A 24,188-nucleotide genomic window follows, 5' to 3' on the forward strand; every position below is an offset into this window, starting at 1 on the left:
CTATACCGCCGAGACCCTTGCTAGGCACCTATAAGGCACCCTAGAGGTACCTCGCCGGTAACCCCGAGTTACCTAACTCTTAGTACTATAGGATAAGGCGCCTATTCCTATCTCGAGAATCGCTCGTTCCTTAGGCGATATCGTTAAATACTAAGACTACTGTTTACTCGTATTAATACTCTCTATATACTACTTCCTTATACCTATACTACGGCCTAAGGCCGGAAGCGTACTATACTAACTAAGTTAAAAGAATAGCTATATTAAAGGTTTAATTAAAACTTTAAGCCGCTTAAAAGATTAAGCGACTAATAGACTAACTAAGGGCAAAAACTATAGAGCTAAGCTAGCTAGGGTCGATCTTGCGGATAATAAGTTACTCCTCGATCTTTCCGACCCTTTAAGCGAAGCGAGCCTTAACTATTACACTTATAATAGCCTTTACCTATAGAAACTAGAAGAACTGAGTTTTTTAAAAAGATATAACTAGTTAATACTTAAAGGCTACTAAACCTAACTAATTAGGGCTAGTAAAACCGCGATAGTAAATAATAGTCCTCGTAACAATAAGAACAACCCTCGGAACGGACAAACCCTTAGAGCGGACATTTCTAGGTCTTTTAAGAGTAGACGCAAAGAACTCGATACGATATTACTTAGAGCGGAGGCAGTGCTACAATACCTCGTACGTCTATCTATTATAGTAGGGAAGATGCGCTTATATTATAATTAGTCGATAGTCCTTAATTCTTATAGTTATATATTACTTTATTATATATAAGGATAGCGCAGTTAGAGTTAGACATTATATTATATTAGAGGTAAGGTTTGGTATAGTTATATAATCGGTAGTTATGTATTCGATTTAGCGCGGATCGAGTAGCTTATTAGACCTACTAAGTTAGTAGCGATAGAGGTTAGAATAAAGACCGGCTACGAGGGCGCGGCCTTTAGAAGGGAAGCGTATATTAGGGCTAAAGAGGCTATACGTAATTAGTATATAACTAGGCCGAGTAAAGCTAGGGTCTTAGTGCCTTAGGTAGGGCTTAGCGCTTAGCGTTAGGCTAACTAGCCTACCTTCCTCCTTCTCCTTCTAGACCTTTATCGAATACTACTTGTACCTACTACTACCCTATCTACCTACTAATATAACCCTTCTTATATAGTCCTATAGTTCGAAGTTTCTTATAAAAAAAGAGTAGTATTACTTAATACCGACTAATCCTAGCTAGGTAAGATTCGTATCCTTATATAAGCGATTCTATTCGCATTTATCCCTAGACTATATATATACGCGAGCCCGACTCCTTTCTACTAGTTATAATCTGGAAGCGAACTAGGTAAGGTATCGAGACGGAGAGACTACCCTAGCGTCGTTTATTAGTATTATACTATCTATTTACTATAGTAGCAGCGGTTCTAAATAATATTAGCTTCGTACTACGAGGCCTTATCTATAATATTTATAGCTATAGATATATACTAGATATACTTACTACTAGTTAGCGAACTTAAGTTCTAAGTACTATCTACTCCTTATAACTTACGACTCGAGTTAATCGAAGTAAGCTAGGCGATACTAAAGGTCTTCCGTAAGTGCTTCGAGTCGTCTTTATTTCCTATCCGCGTCGGTACGTAAATACTACTGCTTTATACTACTCTTATAACCGTAAAGCGAGACAGGTAAAAACTTGTAACTTACTTTATTATCTCTAATAACCTCGAATTGTCCTTAAGAGTAGGATTCGACTTCGACTCCCTAGTTCCTATAGTACTTTCGAAGCGAACGAGGCAAGATACGTTCCGAAAAATTCCACTCTATACTTACCTCTCAAAACGCTTCGAGTTCTTCCATCTCGCCCTTGTTCATGGTCTGTACTCGATGAAACATTGCTGCGAGCGAGCCGCGGAGGTCGGAGCCTGTGGGAGCTTCGGTGTATTCTGCCAAGAATTCCTTGTACCGCTCTTGGATGGTGTCGTCCTTGTAGGTGCGTCTCGTGAAGCTGAGCTCTCGTGCCGGCTTCAAGGCGGTGTAATATTTAGATAGGGATTCGACCTCGACTGCCTAGTTCCTATAATATTTTTTTCGAAGCGAGAGAGGCAAGATTTTTCGATACATCTCATCTATCACTAGATCTCCGCCACGCTCCCGTCGATCGTCTCGACGTCTGTACCGGGCCACTGCGAGTTACCGTGCGCTCATCCTCCGCCCACGAAGGACGATCCTCTCCAATGACTTCGTACCACCTCCCCTTGTACTTGTACTCCTTGACGTAGTCTATGGGCGCTGTTGGATCTAGCTTGGATGTGCCGGCGATGGTAAGGTCCTCCTTGTTCAGTATGCCCTTAACATTGGTCCTGACTTGCTTGGGTGGAGAAGCTGGCTCAGTGCTTAGAACTGGAGGAGCCACTGCTCTCGAGGCTGGAGGGTGAGCTGATTGACCTTCTTGCACCGGTTTGCGCTTGGGAGCTTTTGCTGGTGACTTCCGCCGAGCCTTGGAGCTTGCTCTGGGAATGCTTTTGCTTGCCTTTGGTGGCGGTCGAAGATCATCCGGCGCTTCAACGTCTTCCAAAGAGCGCTTGGGAGAACGGCCTCGCGAAACGGACGCGTTTTCTGAAAGTCCAGCGGTCGCTTTGGGCTTCTCATCTTGCGAATTCGCCGGAAAATTCGAGAAGGACAATTGAGTACTTGTCGGTGTAAGAAGAGTTGGGCCGTCAGAAGACTCGAATTTGTCCACTCTTTTCGTTATTGGAGATCTTATAGTGAGCTTCGTGGTGCTATATCATGTCAGTGATCATTCGACAAAATTCGTCCGTGGCGTGCGATTGTGCCCGCACTGCGTACACGGTGGCACAGCCGCTCGAGCTTGCTCACCTTGGCTTGACCTCGCCACCTGCATCTTCGGGGGTTGAGTCCAAGTCGGTGAGAGACGAGTCGTCGTCCTGATCTTTGACCTTTACGACTGCGCTATCTCTGCGTGAGACGTGGGCCCTTTTGGAGCAATCTACAAGGACAGCTGCCTTGTCAAGCGCAAGGTCCTGTGCCGCCGTGGTATCCGGATGAGTATGACGGGGCTTGCGGGGACCTGGGTGTCTGATTTCCGCGAGATAGAGAGTAGCATCTTCCTCTGAGCGAAAAGGCGGGCTTTGATATCGAATACGCGTCGATGTTGCGCCATCAACTGCCCGCTTCATTCTTGACTGAGGTTCCATGGTCTTGTCTGGTTCATGTGCTTGGTTACTGTGATTTTTCCGTGGAGAACTAGGCTGCAGGCATTCGCAAGTGATCGTAAAAGTAGTTTCGAGATGTATCTGGCGATTCTCGCCAACTTACACAGTGGCGGAGCTGTACTAAAACTCGTTGCGTCGATTTCCGACTCGGTTTGCGCCGTGGTGTGACGAACGGGCCGACAGGGATACGTAGCGTCCGATAAGTCTGCGCGTTTGACTTGTTCTGGTCTTGAAATATTCGCGGAGTGAATGCGTGTTGTGGGATGTTCAAATGATGATGTTGGAGATGTAAGGAGAGAAGAGGATTCTAGACCTGAAGAGGAAACCTCACTCCTAGCGCGAGGCATCAATCACATGGAAGGCACACTCGCAGTTCTGCCTGAATTTTCCGGTCCGACAATAGGATGCGTTGTAGGTACACACTTGAGCGATTTCGTTGATTCTCATGAAAACAATGTCAGGTTGAGATTTCAGGGACGGCAATTCCCAACTTTTGTTCCCATGCCAAGGTCATCATCGGCAGTGTTCCAAACTGTGTGCCACCAACCTTGTACCCTCACAAAGCTTGCTCGTGTCAGACATCAAAAGCCGCTCTGGGTACTTGTCGAACATCGATCAATCGACTTGTTACAACCATCTTACGGTCCTGACATTCACAAAACTTCATTGACTGCAGCCCAGCTCACGGTGGGACGGGGCTGTACTTTCGCTCACCGATCGACGAATGTGTCAGACAAAGCAGAAACACAGCCATGGTACCAGACTTGACTACATTAGCCAGAAAATTCTTGAGAGCCTCTTTATCTTCTTCGAACAACACACCCATGCTGAATCTCATTCAGTCTAGTGGATAAAGCCACGGTCTGTCCTCCTTCGATTCCCTCGCTGGTATCGCTCGCCCTTCTATTCTGCACCCTATCAGGCTACACAAAACCGAGCTGCATCGCCCCTTACCATCATGATCATGTTGGAAGACTGGCCGTCGTACCAAGTTGACGTGACCAATGGGTCTTGCGAAGAAAGAAGCTTCTACCACTTGCCCGGCACGGCGACGATATGCCTCAGCTGTCGTTAGTACATACCTCAATCTCATTGTAATCTCCGATCAGCTCCATACCCAGCCTTTAGTCATAGCCGTAGATTTCTTCGCCGTTCGTGCAAGTCTTTTTGCAGAGGACCCAACAGATGTCTTCATATGTGACCTGTAGACGCAAATATCACGCGTTCAGACTCGAGAAATCCTTCTTTTGTAGACGAGCTCCGATAGAAAGGGATTATGATCTTCATATCGTAGCCGCAGCCTTGTCATGCTACGCAGAAGCAGAGCACCTGCCTTTCCCTACGATTGCAGTGAAGTGATTCGTCCTTTGCATTCCTGCAGCGGCAGCAGCGACCTGAGCGCGAGAGCCACTTTGAAGTGAGGTACATATATGTGTTGATATCTGAAACTTTTCACCGACCACGCAGCAATTCCAGAAACACCTAACATCAATTCGTGGATCATGAGAACTCCTCCGGCGCTGCCGAGTCTTCTACTTACCTCGACAACACTCTCGACACTAGCTTGTCCGTCACCAAAAGAGCACATCCTCAAGCGGTGGTACAGTGTTTGGATTCCTGCCGAAGGCGATCCCCGTGCCGTAAGACCAAACAGATTCCAACGCACAGGTAACTGCTGACGAGACTCGGTACAGATTGGGGCGTGGCCTGTGGTTGAAGGACGTCCAGGAAGTCCTCGCATCCAGCCAGTCCGGTACTGCTGGGCAACTGAAGCCGATTACGAGACTTTGCACGACCTCTTCATTCAAGCAGTCGCAAAATGGAAGATTGCAATCATAACATCAGCCCTGAGAATCCAGTCTGATACCGGAACAGAAAGCGAGCCTCACAAGAAGTGTATCTGCAGCGATTCTGGAGTTCGTGACGATGCCCTGCGGATTTCTGACATGACTGGAGGAAACGAATACCCAAACAGTGCCGGTGTCGCCACCCTGGGATATCACTATGTCCAAAGCCACGCGGGCCGGCACTTCCTCAAGTTTTGTCGCAGTGTCGATGCAGGATTTGATTCTGTAAGTTGGGGAGTCCGACATGTCAATTCTCCTGCTGACGGTCATCAAGTTAAGTATGGCTCATGAGATCGGTACGGCATGGAATCCAGATTCTTTTGCGTTACATGTATCTCAAGCTGACCACGCAGGGCACGTGATCGGCTTGCTCCACGAACAGGCCAGACCTGACGCGTCCAAGTGGATCGAGTTTCGATGTGAGAATCTTATAGACTACGAGGCGGTAAGTTTTCTCCCATCTCCAGCATGGCGCAAACCGACTCAACTCACCAATGTGTGAAGGCCAAGAAGAGAATTGGAGCAGCCAATAATGGGCACACAATCAAAGATGCGTGAGTCTAACCAATAACACTGTGCGCCGCGATGATTTTGCGCTGACCGATGGAAGCTGCAATGATTTATATATCGCCAGGAATTATGACTTCTTGGCTACTCAATACTTACCCAGAGTGACCGGCAAACTAGGTTCTCCTCAATGGTCAAAGGACTTCGACTTCCAAAGCATCATGTTGTACGGCTCATATTTGGCAAGCAAGGACAAGGACAAGAAGCCCGTGATCTTGAGGAAACGAAAATTCCGGAGATCTAAAGCTGATCTGGTTATGGGCGGCTGGGCAAAAACGGTTTCGATGGGCGATGCAGCTCGTGTGGCATATCTGTATCCAGCTGAGGACTTCGATGCGGACGCGCAGAATGAGTCCGAGCCAGAATGGGCTCCTGTATCTGTCACTTGGGTGTATCATGATTAACTGAGACTGGATTTCCTTCTTGGGCAAGTTATAAGTTGGGGGATCTGCAGCTGAATAACTTGCTTCACCTTTTCAGATGACCTTCTCTGGACATGTGAGCTATGTGCTTACTTCTCATAATTGACTGAATGTAGCATTGTTGCACCAAGATGCCTCTTGTTTTCTGGGGGCGTCTTGACTTGAGATCAAGCACAAGGCTCCTTGACTCCCGTCTTGATGAGCCACCACTACGTAAAACAATGACAAGTCAGCAGATTCTTCATCCACCATATGATAGAAGGGATCGAATCAGTGCTTACATTGATCGGTACACCAGTCCAGTGGCCTAGAAACATTCCAATCTATCGAAGACCTCAGCTAAGTCGACGTACGAACCGCGGCATTTCGCAAACATACCTGCATCATCCACCAGTACGTGACTGTATTCATCTCCAGCTTCCATTCGAAAATCGCAATCTGGAAGATGGCCATCCAAGCAAAGAGACCAATCTCGAAAAAGAGCAACGACAAGAAGTCTGCCTTTGCCGCTCGCCACAATGTCTTGGTGCCATAGTCACCAGTCATGGGTGCTATCGAGTAGTACTGGAACACGATACCGAACGCTATTGCGAATGCAAAGTCTGATGACAGTCAGAATGTAGCATGTAGATAAGGACAGGACGACTGACCGATGAGATATGCTGGCCAAAGTGTGCGGCCGTTGATCGTGATGCCTGCGCCGTCGACGATCCATTCGCCGATGATGTCACCGAGAACGCAGCCAGCACCACAATGGCAGACAGCTACAGTGATCGTAGCAAACATTGGTCGGTCTTGTCTATGACAGGCTGGCTCGGCCGTTGCTGGCTCCTGTTCCTTTGAGCCTCCATGGCAGCAATGGCCCGCTCCCGACTCCACTGCTGGCTTCTCGTCTGTCTGTGATGGCAGTCTGCTTCGATTTGGTGGCTTAGCTGGTCTGCCATAGTTGAGGTATGTCCAGAGCGTGATCGGCCAAAGGTAAAGCGCGTTGACCACGTAGACGGGTATCCTGCAAAGCAATTTCAGCCATGCACTCCATTGCGTGACGTGTTATTTCCATTCACGCACATTACCAGCATCATGGTCCTCCAACCTCGTCGAAGGATGATGTCGATGGCGATGACAAGTGCGGCGATGGCTGCGATCCCGATGGAGACGGAAGAGATCACGATGAGAGCCAACGGCTCGTGGTAACCTGCGCGTGCGCCCTGTTGCTCCATATTGTTGTTGTGCTTCTCGCTGTCCAAGGAAGGATATATGTTTCGGTTCTTTGCTGGATGGAGAAGGAACAAGTCACTTTGTGCATCAGCAGGCGCAACGCAGACGCTCTTTTGAATCCGCACCTGGTGACGGCGTCGTGAGTTCTGCATTGAGCGCTTTATGCGTATGTCGCAATTGTTTGCTGGCGAAATGTGCTATGCACGTCGGCAACGGCAAGGTGAGTTGAAGCAGAACTTCATTGGCACGCACAAGTACCGCAAGCGATTTCAACGTCATTGAACGCACAGAATCTGTCACGACAGACTCGCTGAATCCACGGTTGTCACCAGGCCAGCAAGCATACGTTACGAGCACGTAAGCACGCCTCTAATTATCTGTACGAGGGAGGCATGCACCTCCTCGGCACTGCACGGTTCTGGAGCTGCTAGCAATAATTGGGACGTGAATGCGACTGCTGTGGATCAACGGGTAATGCGGAAAATATGTCCATGTTCCTTGCCGATGAAAAGACCTCCGCCGCATGCAGTCTTTTCCATCAGAGCAAAGCCAAGTTTTTGTTTTAACCTGTCAGAGTAATGCTTCGAAGTATTCGGCGACAGAATCAGACTCCCCTCTCATCTCTGGACGATTTTCCATTGTCGTGAGATCATGAACAATCAAGCTGTTGCAGGTTTCAGAGCTTCTCGCGTGGGAATTTGATCCCGCTGATCTGCTCCAACTCCTTCAAGAGTGTGTCTTGAGCATCGATGTCACCGGCCACGCTCTGATGTCGTCGTCCTTTCTGTGCGCCAGGTCCCCAGTATTCGCCCGTAGATCCAACACCCTCGGCCAGCGCAACGTAAGTCTTCACAGAAGCATTGATATCATCGGGAGCGCTTGCACCACCCATCTTGGTCGGCACCCATCCCGGATCCAGTACATTGCTCTCCTCTACGCCTTGGGCTTTCAGATGCCTCGCGAATCCAAAAGCAAGCAAGATGTTGTGCAGCTTAGAATCCCCGTAGCCGCACTCTTTCAGGTTACGCAGTGAGCCATCGCCTCCATTGGACATTTGAGAACCGAGAAATACGTGTCGCTTTGAAGCACCAGCGACCAGAGATGTGAGAGCAAAGGGCGCCAATGTGTTGGTGGCAAATAATAGGCCATAGTCGCCTTCCGCTGCCTTCTTGCCGCTGACTCCGTGCATCACGCCTGCGTTGTGGACGATGGCATCGACAGAGCCTAGGCTTTTGATGTCGTCGGCGAGCTTTCTGACATCTGAAAGTGAGGAAAGGTCGGCAACGAAGCACTTTTCGGCTTTGGGACAGTTCTTCATTGCATCTTCGGCACGAGACGCAGATCGCGCATGGAGGTAGACTTGATGTCCACGGCTGGCAAGCTCCTTGGCAGCCAAGGAGCCAAGGCCATCAGCAGATCCGGTGATGATGATGCGTGCCATGTGGGATGTTGGTTGTGCTCGACGGATGAAGGTACAGAAGAGATGGAAGTCAATGTTGTCAATGAAATGGGGATCAACCAATTACGTCAGGCATTCGTAAAAGCCGGCTTCGAGGTCCTTTCGGTCGCACAGGACAGGTACTCGGGATCTCTGGGACCAAGCACCCCGAAGCATGCGAGCAATGAATGTAGTCGACGACATTGTCGGCTCGCCGCACATTGTCTCCAGTAGCACTGCCCAGCCTCTGGATGCCATCTACCATCTCTTCTCGATCATCATTCTGGCCTTTCAGCCCGACGACCTTTTCTTGAACATTATCGATCGTCTCTTCCGTACGACTGACCCCCTTTTCGATATCCCAGCTCTTCGTGTACACACGACCAATCGTTTCTCCGACTTATTTCACCTTTGCTTCTACACTGTTGCTCGTCTCTTCAATTTCGTCGGCCTGATTACCGTCCCTGACCCAGCTTCAAACGATGACTGCTCGAGCACTTAAACGGCGCCTTTGGCTGGAGCGTTGCCAGCGCGCACAGTTCTACGTCTGGGAGCCATATCGATGTCGTAGTCTACTGTGTCGGGAATACTGAGATCTCAAGCCCGTCATCGTGTGAGAAGACTGAGCGTACAACGGGGAAATGAGAGCAGGAGTAACGCACAGAGCTGCAATGAACGGGAATGTCCCTACTATTCTGTACCGCTCGATCTTGGACTGCATGTATTCCTGGAGACTCTCGCAGTTGGTGCGGACGCGCTACGTTGATGCAACAGGCGATGTGAGAGGAGGACCGGAACCGGAACCAAGAGCGACAACCTGAGGCTGGTGCACGTCGGCTTGGCAGCGGTTTGCACTTTCTCCTTCCTTCCCTTCACTCCGATGTCTTCTCTGGCAACATTTGACGACGAATGGAATATATCAGCTACACTTCCAGGATCTTCGCGAAGGTCGTGAGGGACAGTTTGACGCCACCTGAGCCACCCTTCGGCCAGGAACCCACTGGACTGTACGTACAATGGAGTACTGGCCGATGATAACAAATCTTGCCCGAAATGGTTTCCTTGAGCGGCCGTCTGGCCTACGTGACTATGTCCATGTCAACCGATGCCGATAAGCAATGTACTGTACGTCATGACCTGCTCTCAGCACAAAGAGACATGTCGAGAAGACAGTTCAGAAATTCTTCGACACTGCGAAGCCGTAGACAAAGTCCGGCATAATGTTCGCTTTACGGCCTTCAAGGCCGTCCTACATTAGAATTAGCAGGAACACACTCCAAGCGTATAGCAGCCTCACTTCGACGCATGCTCAGAAGTTTACGATCAATGGCGACAGACTATGGTAAAGAAGTTACTGCGTGAAATTCAGAACGATCACTGAGCTGAGGCCAGGAACGATATCCATCACACAGCACAGTGGTCTGCCCCTAATGCCACGACCGCGGCTGGAGGTCTGTCCAGGCTGAGCGGTACAAGCTACGACAAAATGGCCAGAGACTGGTTTCGCGATCAAGTCACGGCACTTGGAGCAGAAACGTATACAGTCAATGCCACCGGTTCACAATTTGCAACCTTCCCGGGCAAGGGCAAAGTGCCGCCAATCGCTATGGGCTCTCACCTTGACTCAGTTGCTACGGGAGGTCGCTTTGACGGTCCGTTGGGAGTGTTGGGCGCTCTCGAAGTTGTCCGCAGCATGAAAGAACAGGCTCTTGAGACTTTCGCACCTATCACGCTCATCAACTGGACCAACGAGGAAGGCGCTCGCTTCTTTCCGCCACTCGGCTCCTCTTGTGTCTACGCAGGCCAGAGCAGTGTGAATGCTGCGCATGAGAGTAAGGCCAACGATGGCGGGAGCGACACTCTCGGTGCTGCTCTTGCGTCTATCGGATATGTTGGACATGGACCAAACACGTTCCAGGAGTTTCCCATCTCGGCACATTTTGAAATTCATGTTGAGCAGCAGACCACTTTGGAAGCAGCGGGAAAGCCAGTGGGTTGGGTGGAAGGCTGGCAGGGCATTTCCGTGCTTGCAATGACGTTCCATGGCGAGGACGGGCATGCGAATACCTATCCGATGGAGCGCAGGAAAGACAGTCTGGTCACAGCTGCAAAAGCGATAGCTGATATCGAAGACCTTCCTTCAACACATGGTGGCTCCACAACAGTCACGAGCATTCTGTCAGGCCCTGTTGGCTGCTGCAATATCCAGAGCTGGACGAAGATCGTTTTCTGCTTGATGCACCCGGACTCGGAGAAACTTGCAGCCATGGCGAAAGATGTAGAAGCCCGAGCAAACAGCCGAGCGGCAGCCGCAAGAGTCAAGCTTGACACTACTCGCATCATGCACTTGGAGCCCGGCAAGTTTTGGCCTGAGGCTGTTGAATGCGTGAAGCGTGCGTGCGGCGACAAGGGCATTGGAGCTAACACTTTGACTGCTCACGATAGTACGATGACCACGCTTGTGTGTCCTACGGCGATGGTGTTCGCACGAGCCCAAGACGGAGTGTCACATGCTGCCAAGGAATGGACGAGCAAAGAGGATTGCGCTGAGAGCGCTTTGGTGCTCGGAAAGTCAGTGCTCGAGTATGATTACCTCCTGCAGCATGATCTGACTGTCGATGCTTTGTCTGCATAGTTCGTGCGGTGGAAATTTAGCGAAGCACACATCTGAAAATTCAGTGGCTGTCATCGTACTTGCCAGAAAATGAGTCGAAGCAGTCGCAATGTCCGCGCAAATCAGGATCAGATTGAATGGCTCCTTCCCATACACTTCACATGCGCGTTTTGGCAAGGGCGGGAGATGCCCGTGCTGGAAAGCCTCACGGTTGTCAACATCTTGAGACTCCACATGCAAACCTGCGTCGCAAGTGCACGCCGCAAAAACCGAACATGAAAACCCGAGGCCTCATCACCTGCGCTGGCCTGCTGTACGAAGGCAGCAACTATTCCAAATGGCGCGCCAAAGTCGAAGCCATCATCAAGCTCCACTATGGCAGCACTGACCCGCGCCAGCCCCTACCAATCTTGGCATATGTCGACTCTGAAACATCATCAGCAAAGATCCGTTATCTTGTCAGTGAGGGACTTCTGCAGCGTGTGCCAGAAAACATCAAGAGCAAGCCTTTGCCACTTCTCGACTATCTGTCGGAGCTGGCCAAACCATTTGATTTGATGGGCCTCACAGCAGAGGTCAGGGTCAAGATCTATGATTACGCGCTTCAGAACGAGGAGGGATTTCATGAAATATGGTGGCAATTCGAGGGGATTTTGTACAAGTCAAGATCTCCAGCGCTGCTGTGCGTGTCACTGCAGGTGCGAAAAGAAGCGATGCCTGTCTTCTACGAGACAAAGAAATTCGGTGTTAGATTTGCAGACAGCATCGGCCGCTCGACTAAACACACGACCTTCGCGCTCCAGAAATGGGCAGCCAATATCGCAGGAGAACGACTCCGGCATCTGCGCAATGTCTTCTTCCAGGTCCACCAGGAGCATCTCACGTTCGACGTCGATCTTCACTACTCCGAGCAAGAAGGTCTCCACATGTCTTGGTTCAAACTTCATTACAGCGATGACGATCATTTCGAAGACCAGCTGAAGGCTCATATCGCAGCCACTGAAGTGTACCGACAAGCTACCGACATGAAAGGCGAAGCCATCATCTTGGTTATCACAAGCAAGCGATCGCTGTGGGGGATTGATGTATGAATTGAACGGTGGAGGGCGACTTGATGGACAAGGGGATGTGTTGATCTGTACGCAGTACGCAGAGTCGAGGAGTGACACTTCGTCCAGGGAGGTGATGGTGATGCCGCTTTCAAAGACCGGATCAGGGACATGCCAGATGCCTCGGCATCGAGTGGTTCAGCACGGGTACCTGAGAGAGACACTGGGAGATGGTGGTATCATCACATGCAATGATAATGATCCGGATGATCAAAAGCTATCGTCTTCTTCACTTCCCTCTGTCCCTTCCACTTCTCCATCACAACCCTTTCCCATTACCTAACATCCCGTTTCCTCGCGACCCCAGTCTCCAGACGCAAAGCTACGGCCAATACCAGAACCGCGCGTCGACAAGGGTCCAGCAGCCGCGCGCCGCACCTGCCCGACGTTCCCCAGAGCCTTGAAACACCAATTGAAACTTGGAAAGATGACCTCTACAAATACAACAAACAACTCACCGCCAAACCAACGATTACAACAACTCCAAGGCCAAATGGGGAGCATTAGCAACGGAAGCGTGGCCACGTCGTTCACCAGCGATGTGTGCCCTCAAGCTCCAGAAGACCCGCTCTTTGGACTGATGGCCGCCTACCGCAGAGACACTGATCCAAAGAAAGTCGACTTGGGCATTGGAGCGTACAGAGACGACAACGCAAAGCCGTGGGTGTTGCCAGTTGTCAAGAAGGTAAGGCCATTCGACGGCCCGGTATAGGCGTTGTCATATGAGCTCTACGATGATCAGATCGTGATCGGGCATCGGCTGCATGCATCACAAGTTTCAATGACTCCAACTCACTAATGGGAATCTCAGGCCGACGAGATCCTTCGCAATGACCCAGACCTCAACCACGAGTACCTCCCAATCGCTGGTCTCGCCGACTTCACATCCGCCTCACAGAAGCTCATCCTTGGCAAGAGCTCTCCTGCTATTGCTGAGAAGCGGGCAGTCTCGTTCCAGACCATCTCAGGCACTGGTGCAGTCCATCTTGGTGGTCTCTTCCTTGCCAAGTTCTACCACCCTTCGAACAGTGAAGCGAAGGCAGTGTACGTTAGCAACCCAACATGGGCAAATCACAACCAGATCTTTGGCAACGTGGGCCTCCAAGTAAAGACATATCCATACTTTGACAAGAAGACCAAAGGTCTCGACTTCGATGGCATGATCAGCGAGCTTAAGAAGGCTCCTGAGGGCGCCATCATCCTGCTTCACGCATGCGCACACAATCCCACCGGAGTTGACCCAACACAAGAACAATGGAAGCAGATTGCGGAGGTGATGAAGGCGAAACACCAGTTCCCATTCTTCGACACGGCATACCAAGGATTCGCCTCAGGATCGCTCGCAAAGGATGGTTGGGCAATCAACTACTTCGTCGAGCAAGGATTTGAGCTTCTCATCGCCCAATCATATGCCAAGAACTTCGGTCTCTACGGCGAGCGTGCAGGCTGTTTCCACTTCATCACTGCTCCCGGCCAGCACGCCAACGAGACGGTGGCACGCGTCGGCAGCCAGCTGGCCATTCTCCAGCGATCCGAAATCTCCAACCCACCTGCTTACGGCGCTCGCATTGCCTCACTCGTACTCAACGACGACAAACTCTTCGCGCAGTGGGAAGAGGATCTGCGCACCATGTCTGGTCGCATCATTGAGATGCGCAAAGCTCTCCATTCCAAGCTCAATGAGATGGGCACTCCCGGGACTTGGAATCACATCATCGATCAGATCGGTATGTTCTCTTTCACTGGCTTGAACGAGCAGCAGGTGGCCAAGCTGCGCGAGCAATTCCACATCTACATGACCAAGAACGGCCGTATCAGCATGGCTGGTCTCAACACCAAGAACATTGACTATTTTGCCAAGTCAGTCGACAGCGTGGTGCGGGAGACTTCATAGAAAGAACGGCTCTGGAAGAACTTGACTTGAATGACATGAGAGGATGAATGAGGAAAAGAAAAATCGACAGCGGCTCAACGCCATTGGGGCGGAGGGCTGCATGATACAGCTACGTGTATATGTGTAAAAACTCAGCATGGGAATGGTGTGAAGCCTGGCGCTCATCGACTCAGTAGAAGCTGACCGACCGAAAGAGCAATGCAATGCAATGCAATTGTGGTAGGCTCACTCGTACCTCTGTCTACAATTCTTCCACCATCTCGCCCTTTCTCACCTCCTCCCCTCAAATCCATACCATCTCCTCCCCACGTCTCACATACGACTAGTTGAAAGATTAAAAGCCTTCCTACCTAACTATAAGTCTATAACACCCTCAAACAAACAATATTACTCCTCTACTACGCAACTCCTATTAACAAACTAGCAGTTAGTTCCGTAACCCGTGCGGTATTGTAAGAAGCTATTGTGTTATTATCTACCTATAAATAGAACAACCTCCCCCTAGGAATAATTATAACACTTAGCTCCTAATAACTAGTTATAACTAGTCCGCTATTTAATCCCTAGGTAAAATTATATTTAATTCTATATATACTAGACGTAGATTAGTTATTATTATATTAGCTAGATAGATCTATATTGATTATAATATTAGAGTAGTTAACGAAGTAGTATATAGTATATTAGTAGATATAGTAGGTTATAGGTAGGTCCTAGTTACTAAAGTTACTAAAGACTCTTACTAAAATATACTAGAGATTTCTTAGAAGCTTAGTACTAGTTCTTCTAGTTACTAGGTCTTCGACTACTATATAAAGAGTATAGTAGGTATTAGGGCTAAAGAGGCTATACGTGATTAGCATATAACTAGGCTAAGTAAAGCTAGGGTCTTAGTGCCTTAGGCAGGGCTTAGCGCTTAGTAATAGGCTAACTTGCCTACCTTCCTCCCTCCCCTCCTAGCTCCTTATCGAATACTACTTGTACCTACTACTACCCTATCTACCTACTAATATACCCGTCTTATATAGTATTCGATCCACCCTTTAAGGGCAGTAGCTAGATAGTCCTTATTTCAAGCTTTTAGCGGTATAGCTACGGATAAGACTAATCTAACTATATTGCGCCCGAAGAACGGGACCTATATATACTATTCTATCGAAGCAACCGTACTAATTATTAAGCAAGGCCTTCTATACGGCCTATTACACTAAGTTAAGCATACTAAGCCGATACCTACTAATTCCGCTATATCCGTATCTTAGAGGCTAATAACACATTATTAGTGTCGCCCCTTATAATAGCCGGTTTATTACGAAACAACAACCATACTACCGCTAGTAGCGCTAGCAATAACAACGCTAGTAGTATAGTGCCTACTAAAGTGCCTACTAAAGCACCTGCTAAAGTGCCTCCTACCGAAGAGCCTACTATAGGACCTGCTAAAGAAGAACCTATAATTCTAGGTAACGACCTAGAATTGCCTATCGACGACATTCTTAATAATATTGTTAACCGTCGATATAGCTAACTAGCCTTTAGCCCTTAGCTAGTAGCGAGGCTTTAAGAAGCTACCTAAAACAGGCTTACTACCTTACGTTAAGAATAATAGCTAAAGGATAATCTTCTCGAGATTCGCCGCCTCTAGGAATCTCTAACAACTACTACTAAGCTAATAGCAGGACCTTCTTTACTACCTATCTAAAAGAAGGATGCTAAACTTAAGGACTATACCGTATTTAATAGCTCTAGTCGGAAGTAGTATAACGACTATATTCGTAACTATAAACTTAACTAGCGCAACGCACTAAGAGCGCTACTAGACGACTATTCCTTAGTCGTACACGCTATATAGTACATTAATAGCGACCTAAAGCGTATATAGGATAACTATTTTAACTCCCTTAACGATTAGACCGCTGTTTAGTAGCAGACCTATAAAACTATTATGCTAGATACCCTTAGAAACCCTATACTAAGGCAACAATATGCTTAGGACTAGTACCTTCGAGCTAAGTAAAAGACTGACTAATCGGCCCGCTTATTCGAGGCCTATTTAAAAACCCTTAAAGACGACCTTCCGCCTAAGACTAATTCTATATAGATCTCCGAGATACGCCTAAAACTTAGATAGGAGCTTATCCTCGAATTAGACCGTCGCCGTATATTCGAATAAGCTAATCTAATACGCATTTAATTTATAGTCGAAGTAGAAACAGCCGAACGGGCTGTTTAGCTCTAATAACGACTAGAATTAAGGATCCGACTAACTAGTACTAACCGTAGCAACCGTAGTAGCCGCGGAGGAAACTAAGGTTCCTACTATAATAACAATACTAATAATAGGAATAGTAACGACCGTAGGAGAGGCCGTAGCCGGCGGCTATATAGAGGAGGCCGTAATAGGGGCCGTAGAAGGGGCTCGTATCCCTACAATACTAACCGTTCTACTAACAATAACAATAGCTACGGCAGTCTACTAACCGGATTGAAGTGCTTTAATTGTAATAGTACTAGCTATCTACTAGGCTAATACGACAAACCTAAGGACTAGGCCCGAATTAACCGTACTTCCGCTAAATACCGAAAGTACCTCTTAGCGGCTAACGCTACCCCTATCGGCCCCTCTAATTAGTCGAAAAAAGAGTAAGCGCCGTACTAACTATTAGCCTCGTATAGCGTAAAACTATCGACATTATACTAGCTATTATACGCCCCTGTCTTATATAGGACATATATAGAGACAACTACAAGACTAAGGTTATGCTAGATCTAGGAAATTCGGTTAGCGCCCTTATTAATTACCGCCTAGCTAAGCAATTAGACCTCCGATAATTGCCTAGAACTAATATACTAACCCTTGCTTAGTTTAATAACGCTCGGCACTTAACCTATAGAGCCTACTATATTCCTATAGTTCTAAAAGACGACCTCGGCAATAAACGCTTACTAGACTTTACTGCCTATATAGTAGACATAGACAGCCTCCTATCCGATATTGTTATTAGCAACCCTATTCTTAAGTACTATGCTATAGTTATAGACTTAGGCAGTTAATAATAGCGATTTAGAATCGCTAGGAGAGAGGACATTAAATATATCGATATTAGCGAGTGTCCTAATAATATTAGGGTCCTGTTTATTAGCAACCTAATACCTGCCTTAGCTAATCCGATAGCTAATCTTCTTAGTAGAGATAACGATAAACCTATACCCCCTAATAGCATAGACCCTAATTAGCTCTCTCGTATACTAGTGCCTATTCGAGAAACCTGTGTTAATGTGTTTGAACACTACTTAGCATCGACATTGCCTATGTTTAAAGAGACGGATTATAAGATTAATATTATAGAGGGTAAGGAGGTTCCTTTTAGCCCCCTCTATAACCTTAGTAAGCGAGAGCTTGCTATATTACGTAAGTACCTAGAGGAAAACCTAGCTAATAGTCGTATTCGGTATAGTAACAGTCCTACTAGTGCACCTATTCTATTCGTACTAAAGAAGGATAGTAGCCTACGCCTATATATTAATTACCGTAGACTTAATACTATTACTATTAAGGACCGTTGTCTACTTCCGCTTATTAATAAGACCCTCGATCGCCTCTCTAGTACCTACTACTATACTATATTAGACATTAAGGATATATACTATCGTATCCGTATCCGTAAGGGTAATAAATAGAAAACAGCTTTCCGCACTTACTATAGCTATTTCGAGTACTTAGTTATGCTATTTAGGCTAGCTAATGCCCCTACAACATTCTAGTCCTATATTAATCGGGACCTTTCGGGCCTATTAGACTATCTCTATATAGTTTACCTAGATAACATCCTAGTTTATACACATTTACCTAATATTGCAGAACACTAGGCCGTAGTGCGTAAGGTCCTCGACCGCCTACGAGCCTATAGACTATATTACAAACCTTCTAAATACACCTTTGCTACTAAAGAGGTGTCCTTCCTTAGCTTCCTCGTATTAACCGAGGGTATTAAGGCTGATCCTAATCGGATTAAAACAATTACTAAATAGCCTGTTCCTACGTCTATTAAGGAGCTTTAATCGTTCCTCGGCTTCGCTAATTTCTACCGCCGCTTTATTAAGGGCTATTTACGGCATGTAATGCCCCTAACTAAGCTTACTAAAACTAAGGCTAACCCGTCTAGGGAATTCAAATAGACTAACAAAACGCAACCCGCTTTTAACGGTCTAAAGAAGCGATTTACTAAAGTCCCCTTATTATACTATTTCGTACTAAGTAAGCAGATCCGAATTAAGACTAACGCTTTATAGTTCGCTATATTAGCTATTATATTACAATAGGCTAATAACACCTACTAGCACCCGATTGCCTTCTTCTCGAGGAAGATAATTAATGCTAAACGTCGCTACGAGACCTACAAGTAAGAGCTCCTAGCTATTATCGAGGCCTTTAAGTATTAGAGGCATTACCTCGATAGGGCTTAATATATAATACAGGTCTATACAGACTATAACAACCTCCGTAGTATTACTAAGGTTACTAGGGTTATAGGTCGATAGGCTAGATAGGCCGTCTATAGTAACGGTCTACCTCGCCGGGTTCGATTTTAATATATTATACTAGCTAGGCGTAAGTAACCCTACCGATAGCCTATCGAGGCGACCTAATTACGACAGCGAGACCTAATATATTAATTCTTTGTTTCTAACCCTATAGTATAAGATTGCTATAGCCTATATTGTTAATAAGCAAGCGTAGGATAAGCGGACTTCCGGACCCCGCGGCGGTAACAAATACTATAGCGGAGTTGTCGTTCTTCTAGTGTGCGTTAGAAAGGACGTAGATCGCTCGAGCTATAATAACTCGATTAAGGACATTGCTATCTATAGTAATAGTCTATATAGCGATAGCACTATAGAAGAGGTTATAGTAGTTCTAGCTACTAGTGCTATTAGATACATATAATACGTACCTCGTTTAATAGCGAGGGTACTATTAAATAACCTTGCAAATAGGGATAGTTAATCGTTTATAAATAAGCTGTTACGGGCTTAGTAGAGGGACGCCTTTGCTATTAACCGTATTAATAGGCTTGTAAGTAGGCGAACGACTCGATCTAGTAAGAGTAACAACTAGTCGATCGACGACAAGGGTTACTTAAAGTTTAAGGGCAGATACTATGTCCCCGCTAAATAATCGATTAGACAAGAGCTTTTAAAGAGGCACTATAATAGTAAGCTCGCTAGTTACTATAGTATAGAGAGGTCGTACGAGCTACTATCGCGTATATACTACTAGCTAAATAGTAAACGGTATATAAAGGAGTATATACAGACCTGTATAGTATACTAGCGAGTTAAAGCACCGAAGTACTTACCGTTCGGCGAGTTGTCTTCGCTCCCGATTCTAAAGAAGCCATTTGCTAAGCTAATAATAGACTTTATTATAGGCCTTCCTCCTACTAAGCGTAGAGGTAGCAAGGATGTGTATAATGCTATCCTTGTTATAGTAGATCGATTTACTAAAGGCGCTCGATATATCCCGGCGCGTAAGGATTAGACTGCTATTAATATAGTAGAGGCGCTATAGACTAACATCTTCTATATCTATTAGGGAACCTCTAAGGGGATCGTATCCGATCGTAGATCGATACTAATATCTTACTATTAGAGCGAGATTTGCTTATAGCTAAGACTAAAGTATCGGCTATTAACAGCCTTCTATCTATAGACTAACGGTTAAACAGAGAGGTAGAATGCTACCCTATAGTAGTACTTACGCAGTTATATTAACGAGAACCCTAACGACTAGGTCAACCTCCTATAACTAGCTAAATTCGTATATAATAATAGTGTCTACTTATCGACTAAGGTATTACTATACATAGCTATAATAGGCTAGAACGCTGCTATACTATAAGACCTACTATCGCTCGAGGCCGAGCGTAAGGAAAGGGAAGCGCGTTAAGTACTAGAGATACTAGCGGCAATAGAACGTATCTAGAAGATACGAGAAATCTATACTAAGATAGCTAAGAAGCTAATAAGGGCTTAAGAGTACTAAAAGACCTACTACGATAAGCGCTATATACTAATAACCTTTAAATAAGGCGATATAGTTATACTAAGCACTAAGAACCTCCGCATTCGCAAGCACCTATTACCTAATAGCAAAACAAGGCCTAAGCTTGCACTAAGATATATTAGCCTATTCCGCATTCGAGAGGTTAAGGGCTCCTCCGCATAGGCCTATTAGTTGTAGCTTCTACCTTATTATACTATCTATAACACCTTCTACGTATCCCTCCTTAAACTATACTACTAGCGTAAAGGCGATAAAGCGCCTACTAAGTTAGAAGAAGTCTTAGCTAATAGTAAAGAGCTATAGTCTATAGAACGTATCCTAAAGCACTAGACTAGGCAAGGCAAGAAGGAGTACCTACTAAGATAGTAGGGCTATTTACTAGAATAGGACTTATAGGAAGCTAAAGACTCCTTTAAAGACATAACCGAGTTGTTAGATAAGTATTAGACTAGCGTAAAGAACAAGAAGAAGGCTAAGGGCCTATAATGTTACTAGAAAGGCCTAGGAACAATACTACCCCCGGGGTGCTATTAAGCTAACTAATTAGAGGCAAGCAATTGTTAGCAAAGGATAATAAGACTATACTACGATAACGAACGCGCAACGAGTACTAACGAGCGCACTATAACTGTTAACTAATCGCCTGCTCTTTTAAGGAATCTACCTCTTTACTAGTATACCTTATAAGGTCCTCCTCTTAGCGCCCCTCTTATTCCTACGTCCTATCGGAGCCCTAAGGCCTAGGCGGTCGACAGAGGCGGCGCGCGCGCGTAGGCGGATAGTGTTAGTAATAATAATAGTAACGACGGTATTACGCTTATACTAAAGGGCGACACGGCCGGCGCGGCTATATTAGTAACAGTATTATAGAGTGTATTATTAGTCGAAGAAGGAAATCGAAAGCAAGGTAAAGTTAACGCTAAGACGACTAGCGCCGCTATTGTTAATATTACTTGCTACTATTACTACGCCTACAGACATAACCTTACCTGCACTACGAGCCTAAGGCACCTTTAATTAAAACTTTAATTAAAACTTTAAGCCGCCTAAAAGATTAAGCGACTAATAGACTAACTAAAAGCAAAAACTATAGAGCTAAGCTAGCTAGGGTCGATCTTACGGACAATAGGTTACTCCTCGATCTATCTAACCCTTTAAGCGAGGCAAACCTCTGCTACTACACTTATAATAGCCTTTACTTATAGAAACTAGACGAGCTGTGTTTTTTAAAAGATAAGATAAGATTAATAATTAAAGGCTACTAAACCTAACTAATTAGGGCTAGTAAAACTACGACAGTAGATAATAGCCCTCGTAATAACAAGAACAACCCTCGGAAGCGGACATTGCTAGGTCTTTTAAGAGTAGACGTAAAGAACTCGGTACGACATTACCTAGAACGGAGGTAGGGCTATAATACCTCGTATGTCTACCTATTATAGTAGGGAAGACGCGCTCGTATTACAACTAGTCGAAGGCCCTTAATTCTCGTAGTTATATACTACTTTATTACATACAAGGATAGCGTAGTTAGACTTAGACATTGTGTTATATTAGAGGTAAGGTTTGATATAGTTATATAATTAGGTAGTTAAGTGTTTAATTTAACGCGGGCTAAGTGGCTTGTTAGACTTACTAAGTTAGCGGCAATAGAGGTCGTAGAATGTAGATAGGCTACGAGGGCGCGGCCTCTAGAAGGGAAGCGTGTGTTAGGGCCAAAGAGGCTATACGTAATTGGTACACAACTAGGCTAGGTAGAGCTAGGGTCTTAGTGCCTTAGGTAGGGCTTAGCGCTTAGTAATAGGCTAACTTGCCTGCCTTCCTCCCTTTCCTCCTAGCTCCTTATCGAATACTACTTGTACCTACTACTACCCTATCTACCTACTAATATAACCCTTCTTATATAAAGAGTATAGTAGGAGAGTCCTAACTAGCTAGTAATCTATAACCTATTATTACTAGTAGCAAATATCCCGAAGTCTAGATAGAACGACTCTAAGTCCTCTTTAGTATACTATAAATAAGAATAGAGGGAAACTACCTAGTACCTATACTAGAGGAATTTTTTATAAATTTCTATTTTTAATTCTAGAGCGTCGAAAAAGAAGAAGAAAAAGAAAAAAAAAGAAAAAAGAAGAAAAAGAAGAAAAAGTAGAATAAGAAGAAGAATAAGAAGTCTAACTAGGATTTTTTAAGATTTCTAAGAAGAAGAAGAACTTATTAGAAGGTTAAGTTACTAGAGGAGGAGATTTGCTATATAGTAGAGAAACCTTAGTTAAAAGTATATATAGTATAGTAGTTAAGCTAAGGAGGGTTGGAGATATTATAGAATAATCAAGGTGCTTCAAAGGTATGTATAGTTGCTATAGGAATTTGGAACTAGTAGAGAAATCTGCGTAGCGTTAGTCGGTGGTTTGCAAGTGCACATGCAAGAGCATTAAACAGTAGCGGGCGGAAATTTTTGATTCCTTGTTTATAGCTCTTGTGCATTTGGCGATGCTAGTATAATGGAGATTTTCAAGATCCACACATTCCTATAGAGCTCTCCCTCCCTCCTTCCCTCCCTCCTTCCCTCCTCCTCCATCAAAAAACCAAATCCCAAATCACTAGCACCGAACAAAAAGCAGCCGAAGACCAAAAAAGCGCCTGAGCCGTACTCCTCCTCTCACTCGCTCGCTTGAGCTCTTGATTCCCCTTCCCAAGATTCTCCGTCGTCAAATACGAGTCCTGCACCAGCTGTTCAATCTGTTCCGCTTGCTGGGAAAGATTGGCGTGAAGCGTGGTATGGAGTTCCGAGATTTCGAGAATGGAGCGCTCAGCGGTGCGCACTTGGTCGAGTTGGGTTTCGTAGTGTTTGAGGAGTTCGTGGTTTTCGGATTGGAAGGTTTGGAGTTGTTCGGGAGTTAGAGTTTCTGTTGCGTCTGGATCCTGACTTCGATGCACTGTGCTTGCTTGCTCGTCGAGCGCGTGTTGGACATTTGCGCCAACGGTGGATTTGGCGAGGATGGATTTCGCCTTCTCTTCTGCTCTGCGTAATCGCGCGTCCATCATTTCCTGCTGGATGGAACTGGCATCTTTCAGTTTGGTCTGTAAATATAGAATCACGCTCTCGCGAACGGCAGAGATTGTTTTGCGCGCCGCTTCTTCCATCTCTTCCTCAGGAGACTTGGCCGTCACCGCGCCACCTGCTGCCCATCTTCCCAAACCACCTAGTCCACCTCTTGCTCTTTTCCGAAGTGCCACCACCTCCGCTGCCTCGTTCCTGGCATCTTCGACCTGCTTCAAAGCTGTGATCGCGCCGCTAAGTTGCTTCAGCAGTCGTTTTGTCTCGGCGTCGAAAGCGTCACGTTCACGGTCTGTCAGAGGTCGGGCACGATTGCCGTCCGGTCCTGGCCCAACTTGTTGTCGTCGTCGTGAGGGTGGGGCAGCAGATAGATAGGCAGGTCGTTTGGCTCGCAAATCGCGTATCAGGTCAGTAATGTGGGTGTTCTAGAGAATGGTCAGAAAATGCCAGGTCACTCTGCCAGAAGTTCTTCATACTATGGCATATGCCTCTTGAAGGAAAGAGTTGATGGTGTGAATATCGTATTCTTTCTTCAATACTACTTGGCCTCCTTTCTCCTTAAGGCAGACATTGAAATCAGCAGTGATTTCTGTCATTCTGCTTTTGCCCTGTCTCAACGATCTTTCTGCTCGTTTGTGACATGAAAGTGTAAAGCATTTGAGGAGCAAGGCCAGGTTACATCACTTCCCGTCAAGGCTCGGTTGGCTTGTGCCTTCC

The 24,188-nt window shown here is 46.3% G+C and overlaps 8 protein-coding genes across 8 annotated transcripts; 4 read left to right on the forward strand and 4 right to left on the reverse strand.

The window, feature by feature from the left end:
• Nucleotides 1-1,831: 1,831 nt before the first annotated feature.
• Nucleotides 1,832-4,197, reverse strand: MYCFIDRAFT_177677 (uncharacterized protein; the record flags this gene model as incomplete). The annotated part of the gene is made up of 14 exons (XM_007931637.1): nt 1,832-2,010; nt 2,132-2,778; nt 2,805-2,837; nt 2,876-3,329; nt 3,359-3,564; nt 3,599-3,610; nt 3,655-3,673; nt 3,710-3,763; nt 3,792-3,831; nt 3,863-3,877; nt 3,903-3,940; nt 3,967-3,999; nt 4,052-4,154; nt 4,186-4,197. The coding sequence occupies 14 exons, from the start codon at nt 4,195-4,197 to the stop codon at nt 1,832-1,834; spliced, it is 1,845 nt and encodes a 614-aa protein (XP_007929828.1).
• A 536-nt stretch (nt 4,198-4,733) lies between these two features.
• Nucleotides 4,734-5,636, forward strand: MYCFIDRAFT_79874 (uncharacterized protein; the record flags this gene model as incomplete). The annotated part of the gene is made up of 4 exons (XM_007931638.1): nt 4,734-4,871; nt 4,926-5,303; nt 5,353-5,523; nt 5,583-5,636. 4 exons carry the CDS (start codon nt 4,734-4,736, stop codon nt 5,634-5,636), a joined length of 741 nt encoding a protein of 246 aa, XP_007929829.1.
• A 441-nt stretch (nt 5,637-6,077) lies between these two features.
• MYCFIDRAFT_208641 (uncharacterized protein) lies at nt 6,078-8,420 on the reverse strand (the record flags this gene model as incomplete). Its single annotated transcript, XM_007931639.1, has 12 exons — nt 7,886-8,420; nt 7,700-7,852; nt 7,643-7,662; nt 7,419-7,595; nt 7,115-7,393; nt 6,706-7,076; nt 6,425-6,669; nt 6,294-6,390; nt 6,256-6,261; nt 6,161-6,227; nt 6,118-6,135; nt 6,078-6,093 (listed from the first exon to the last, which is right to left on the reverse strand). Exons 1-12 carry the CDS (start codon nt 7,922-7,924, stop codon nt 6,078-6,080), a joined length of 1,488 nt encoding a protein of 495 aa, XP_007929830.1. The 5' UTR covers nt 7,925-8,420.
• On the reverse strand, nt 7,745-8,726 carry MYCFIDRAFT_166897 (uncharacterized protein; the record flags this gene model as incomplete). Its single annotated transcript, XM_007931640.1, has 1 exon — nt 7,745-8,726. The coding sequence occupies one exon, from the start codon at nt 8,724-8,726 to the stop codon at nt 7,962-7,964; it is 765 nt and encodes a 254-aa protein (XP_007929831.1). The 3' UTR covers nt 7,745-7,961.
• A 30-nt stretch (nt 8,727-8,756) lies between these two features.
• MYCFIDRAFT_212105 (uncharacterized protein) lies at nt 8,757-9,773 on the forward strand. Its single transcript, XM_007931641.1, has one exon. It carries the CDS (start codon nt 8,899-8,901, stop codon nt 9,223-9,225), a length of 327 nt encoding a protein of 108 aa, XP_007929832.1. The 5' UTR covers nt 8,757-8,898; the 3' UTR covers nt 9,226-9,773.
• Nucleotides 9,774-9,943: 170 nt separating this feature from the next.
• On the forward strand, nt 9,944-11,358 carry MYCFIDRAFT_190069 (uncharacterized protein; the record flags this gene model as incomplete). Its single annotated transcript, XM_007931642.1, has 2 exons — nt 9,944-10,065; nt 10,116-11,358. The coding sequence occupies 2 exons, from the start codon at nt 9,944-9,946 to the stop codon at nt 11,356-11,358; spliced, it is 1,365 nt and encodes a 454-aa protein (XP_007929833.1).
• A 1,555-nt stretch (nt 11,359-12,913) lies between these two features.
• On the forward strand, nt 12,914-14,594 carry MYCFIDRAFT_204651 (uncharacterized protein). Its single transcript, XM_007931643.1, has 2 exons — nt 12,914-13,131; nt 13,258-14,594. The coding sequence occupies exons 1-2, from the start codon at nt 12,940-12,942 to the stop codon at nt 14,338-14,340; spliced, it is 1,275 nt and encodes a 424-aa protein (XP_007929834.1). The 5' UTR covers nt 12,914-12,939; the 3' UTR covers nt 14,341-14,594.
• Nucleotides 14,595-22,990: 8,396 nt separating this feature from the next.
• MYCFIDRAFT_35055 (uncharacterized protein) lies at nt 22,991-24,067 on the reverse strand (the record flags this gene model as incomplete). Its single annotated transcript, XM_007931482.1, has 2 exons — nt 22,991-23,896; nt 23,948-24,067. The coding sequence occupies 2 exons, from the start codon at nt 24,065-24,067 to the stop codon at nt 22,991-22,993; spliced, it is 1,026 nt and encodes a 341-aa protein (XP_007929673.1).
• Between the last annotated feature and the right edge of the window lie 121 nt (nt 24,068-24,188).

Source organism: Pseudocercospora fijiensis (assembly GCF_000340215.1).
Source record: "Pseudocercospora fijiensis CIRAD86 unplaced genomic scaffold MYCFIscaffold_8, whole genome shotgun sequence".
In the NCBI taxonomy this organism is placed as follows: Eukaryota; Fungi; Ascomycota; class Dothideomycetes; order Mycosphaerellales; family Mycosphaerellaceae; genus Pseudocercospora; species Pseudocercospora fijiensis.

Coding starts and splice junctions, on each gene's coding strand:
- MYCFIDRAFT_204651 (XM_007931643.1), top strand. CDS start 12,940: ATGGGGAGCATTAGCAACGGAAGCGTGGCCACGTCGTTCACCAGCGAT. Junction 13,132..13,257: donor TGTTGCCAGTTGTCAAGAAG/GTAAGGCCATTC, acceptor TGGGAATCTCAG/GCCGACGAGATCCTTCGCAA.
- MYCFIDRAFT_212105 (XM_007931641.1), top strand. CDS start 8,899: ATGCGAGCAATGAATGTAGTCGACGACATTGTCGGCTCGCCGCACATT.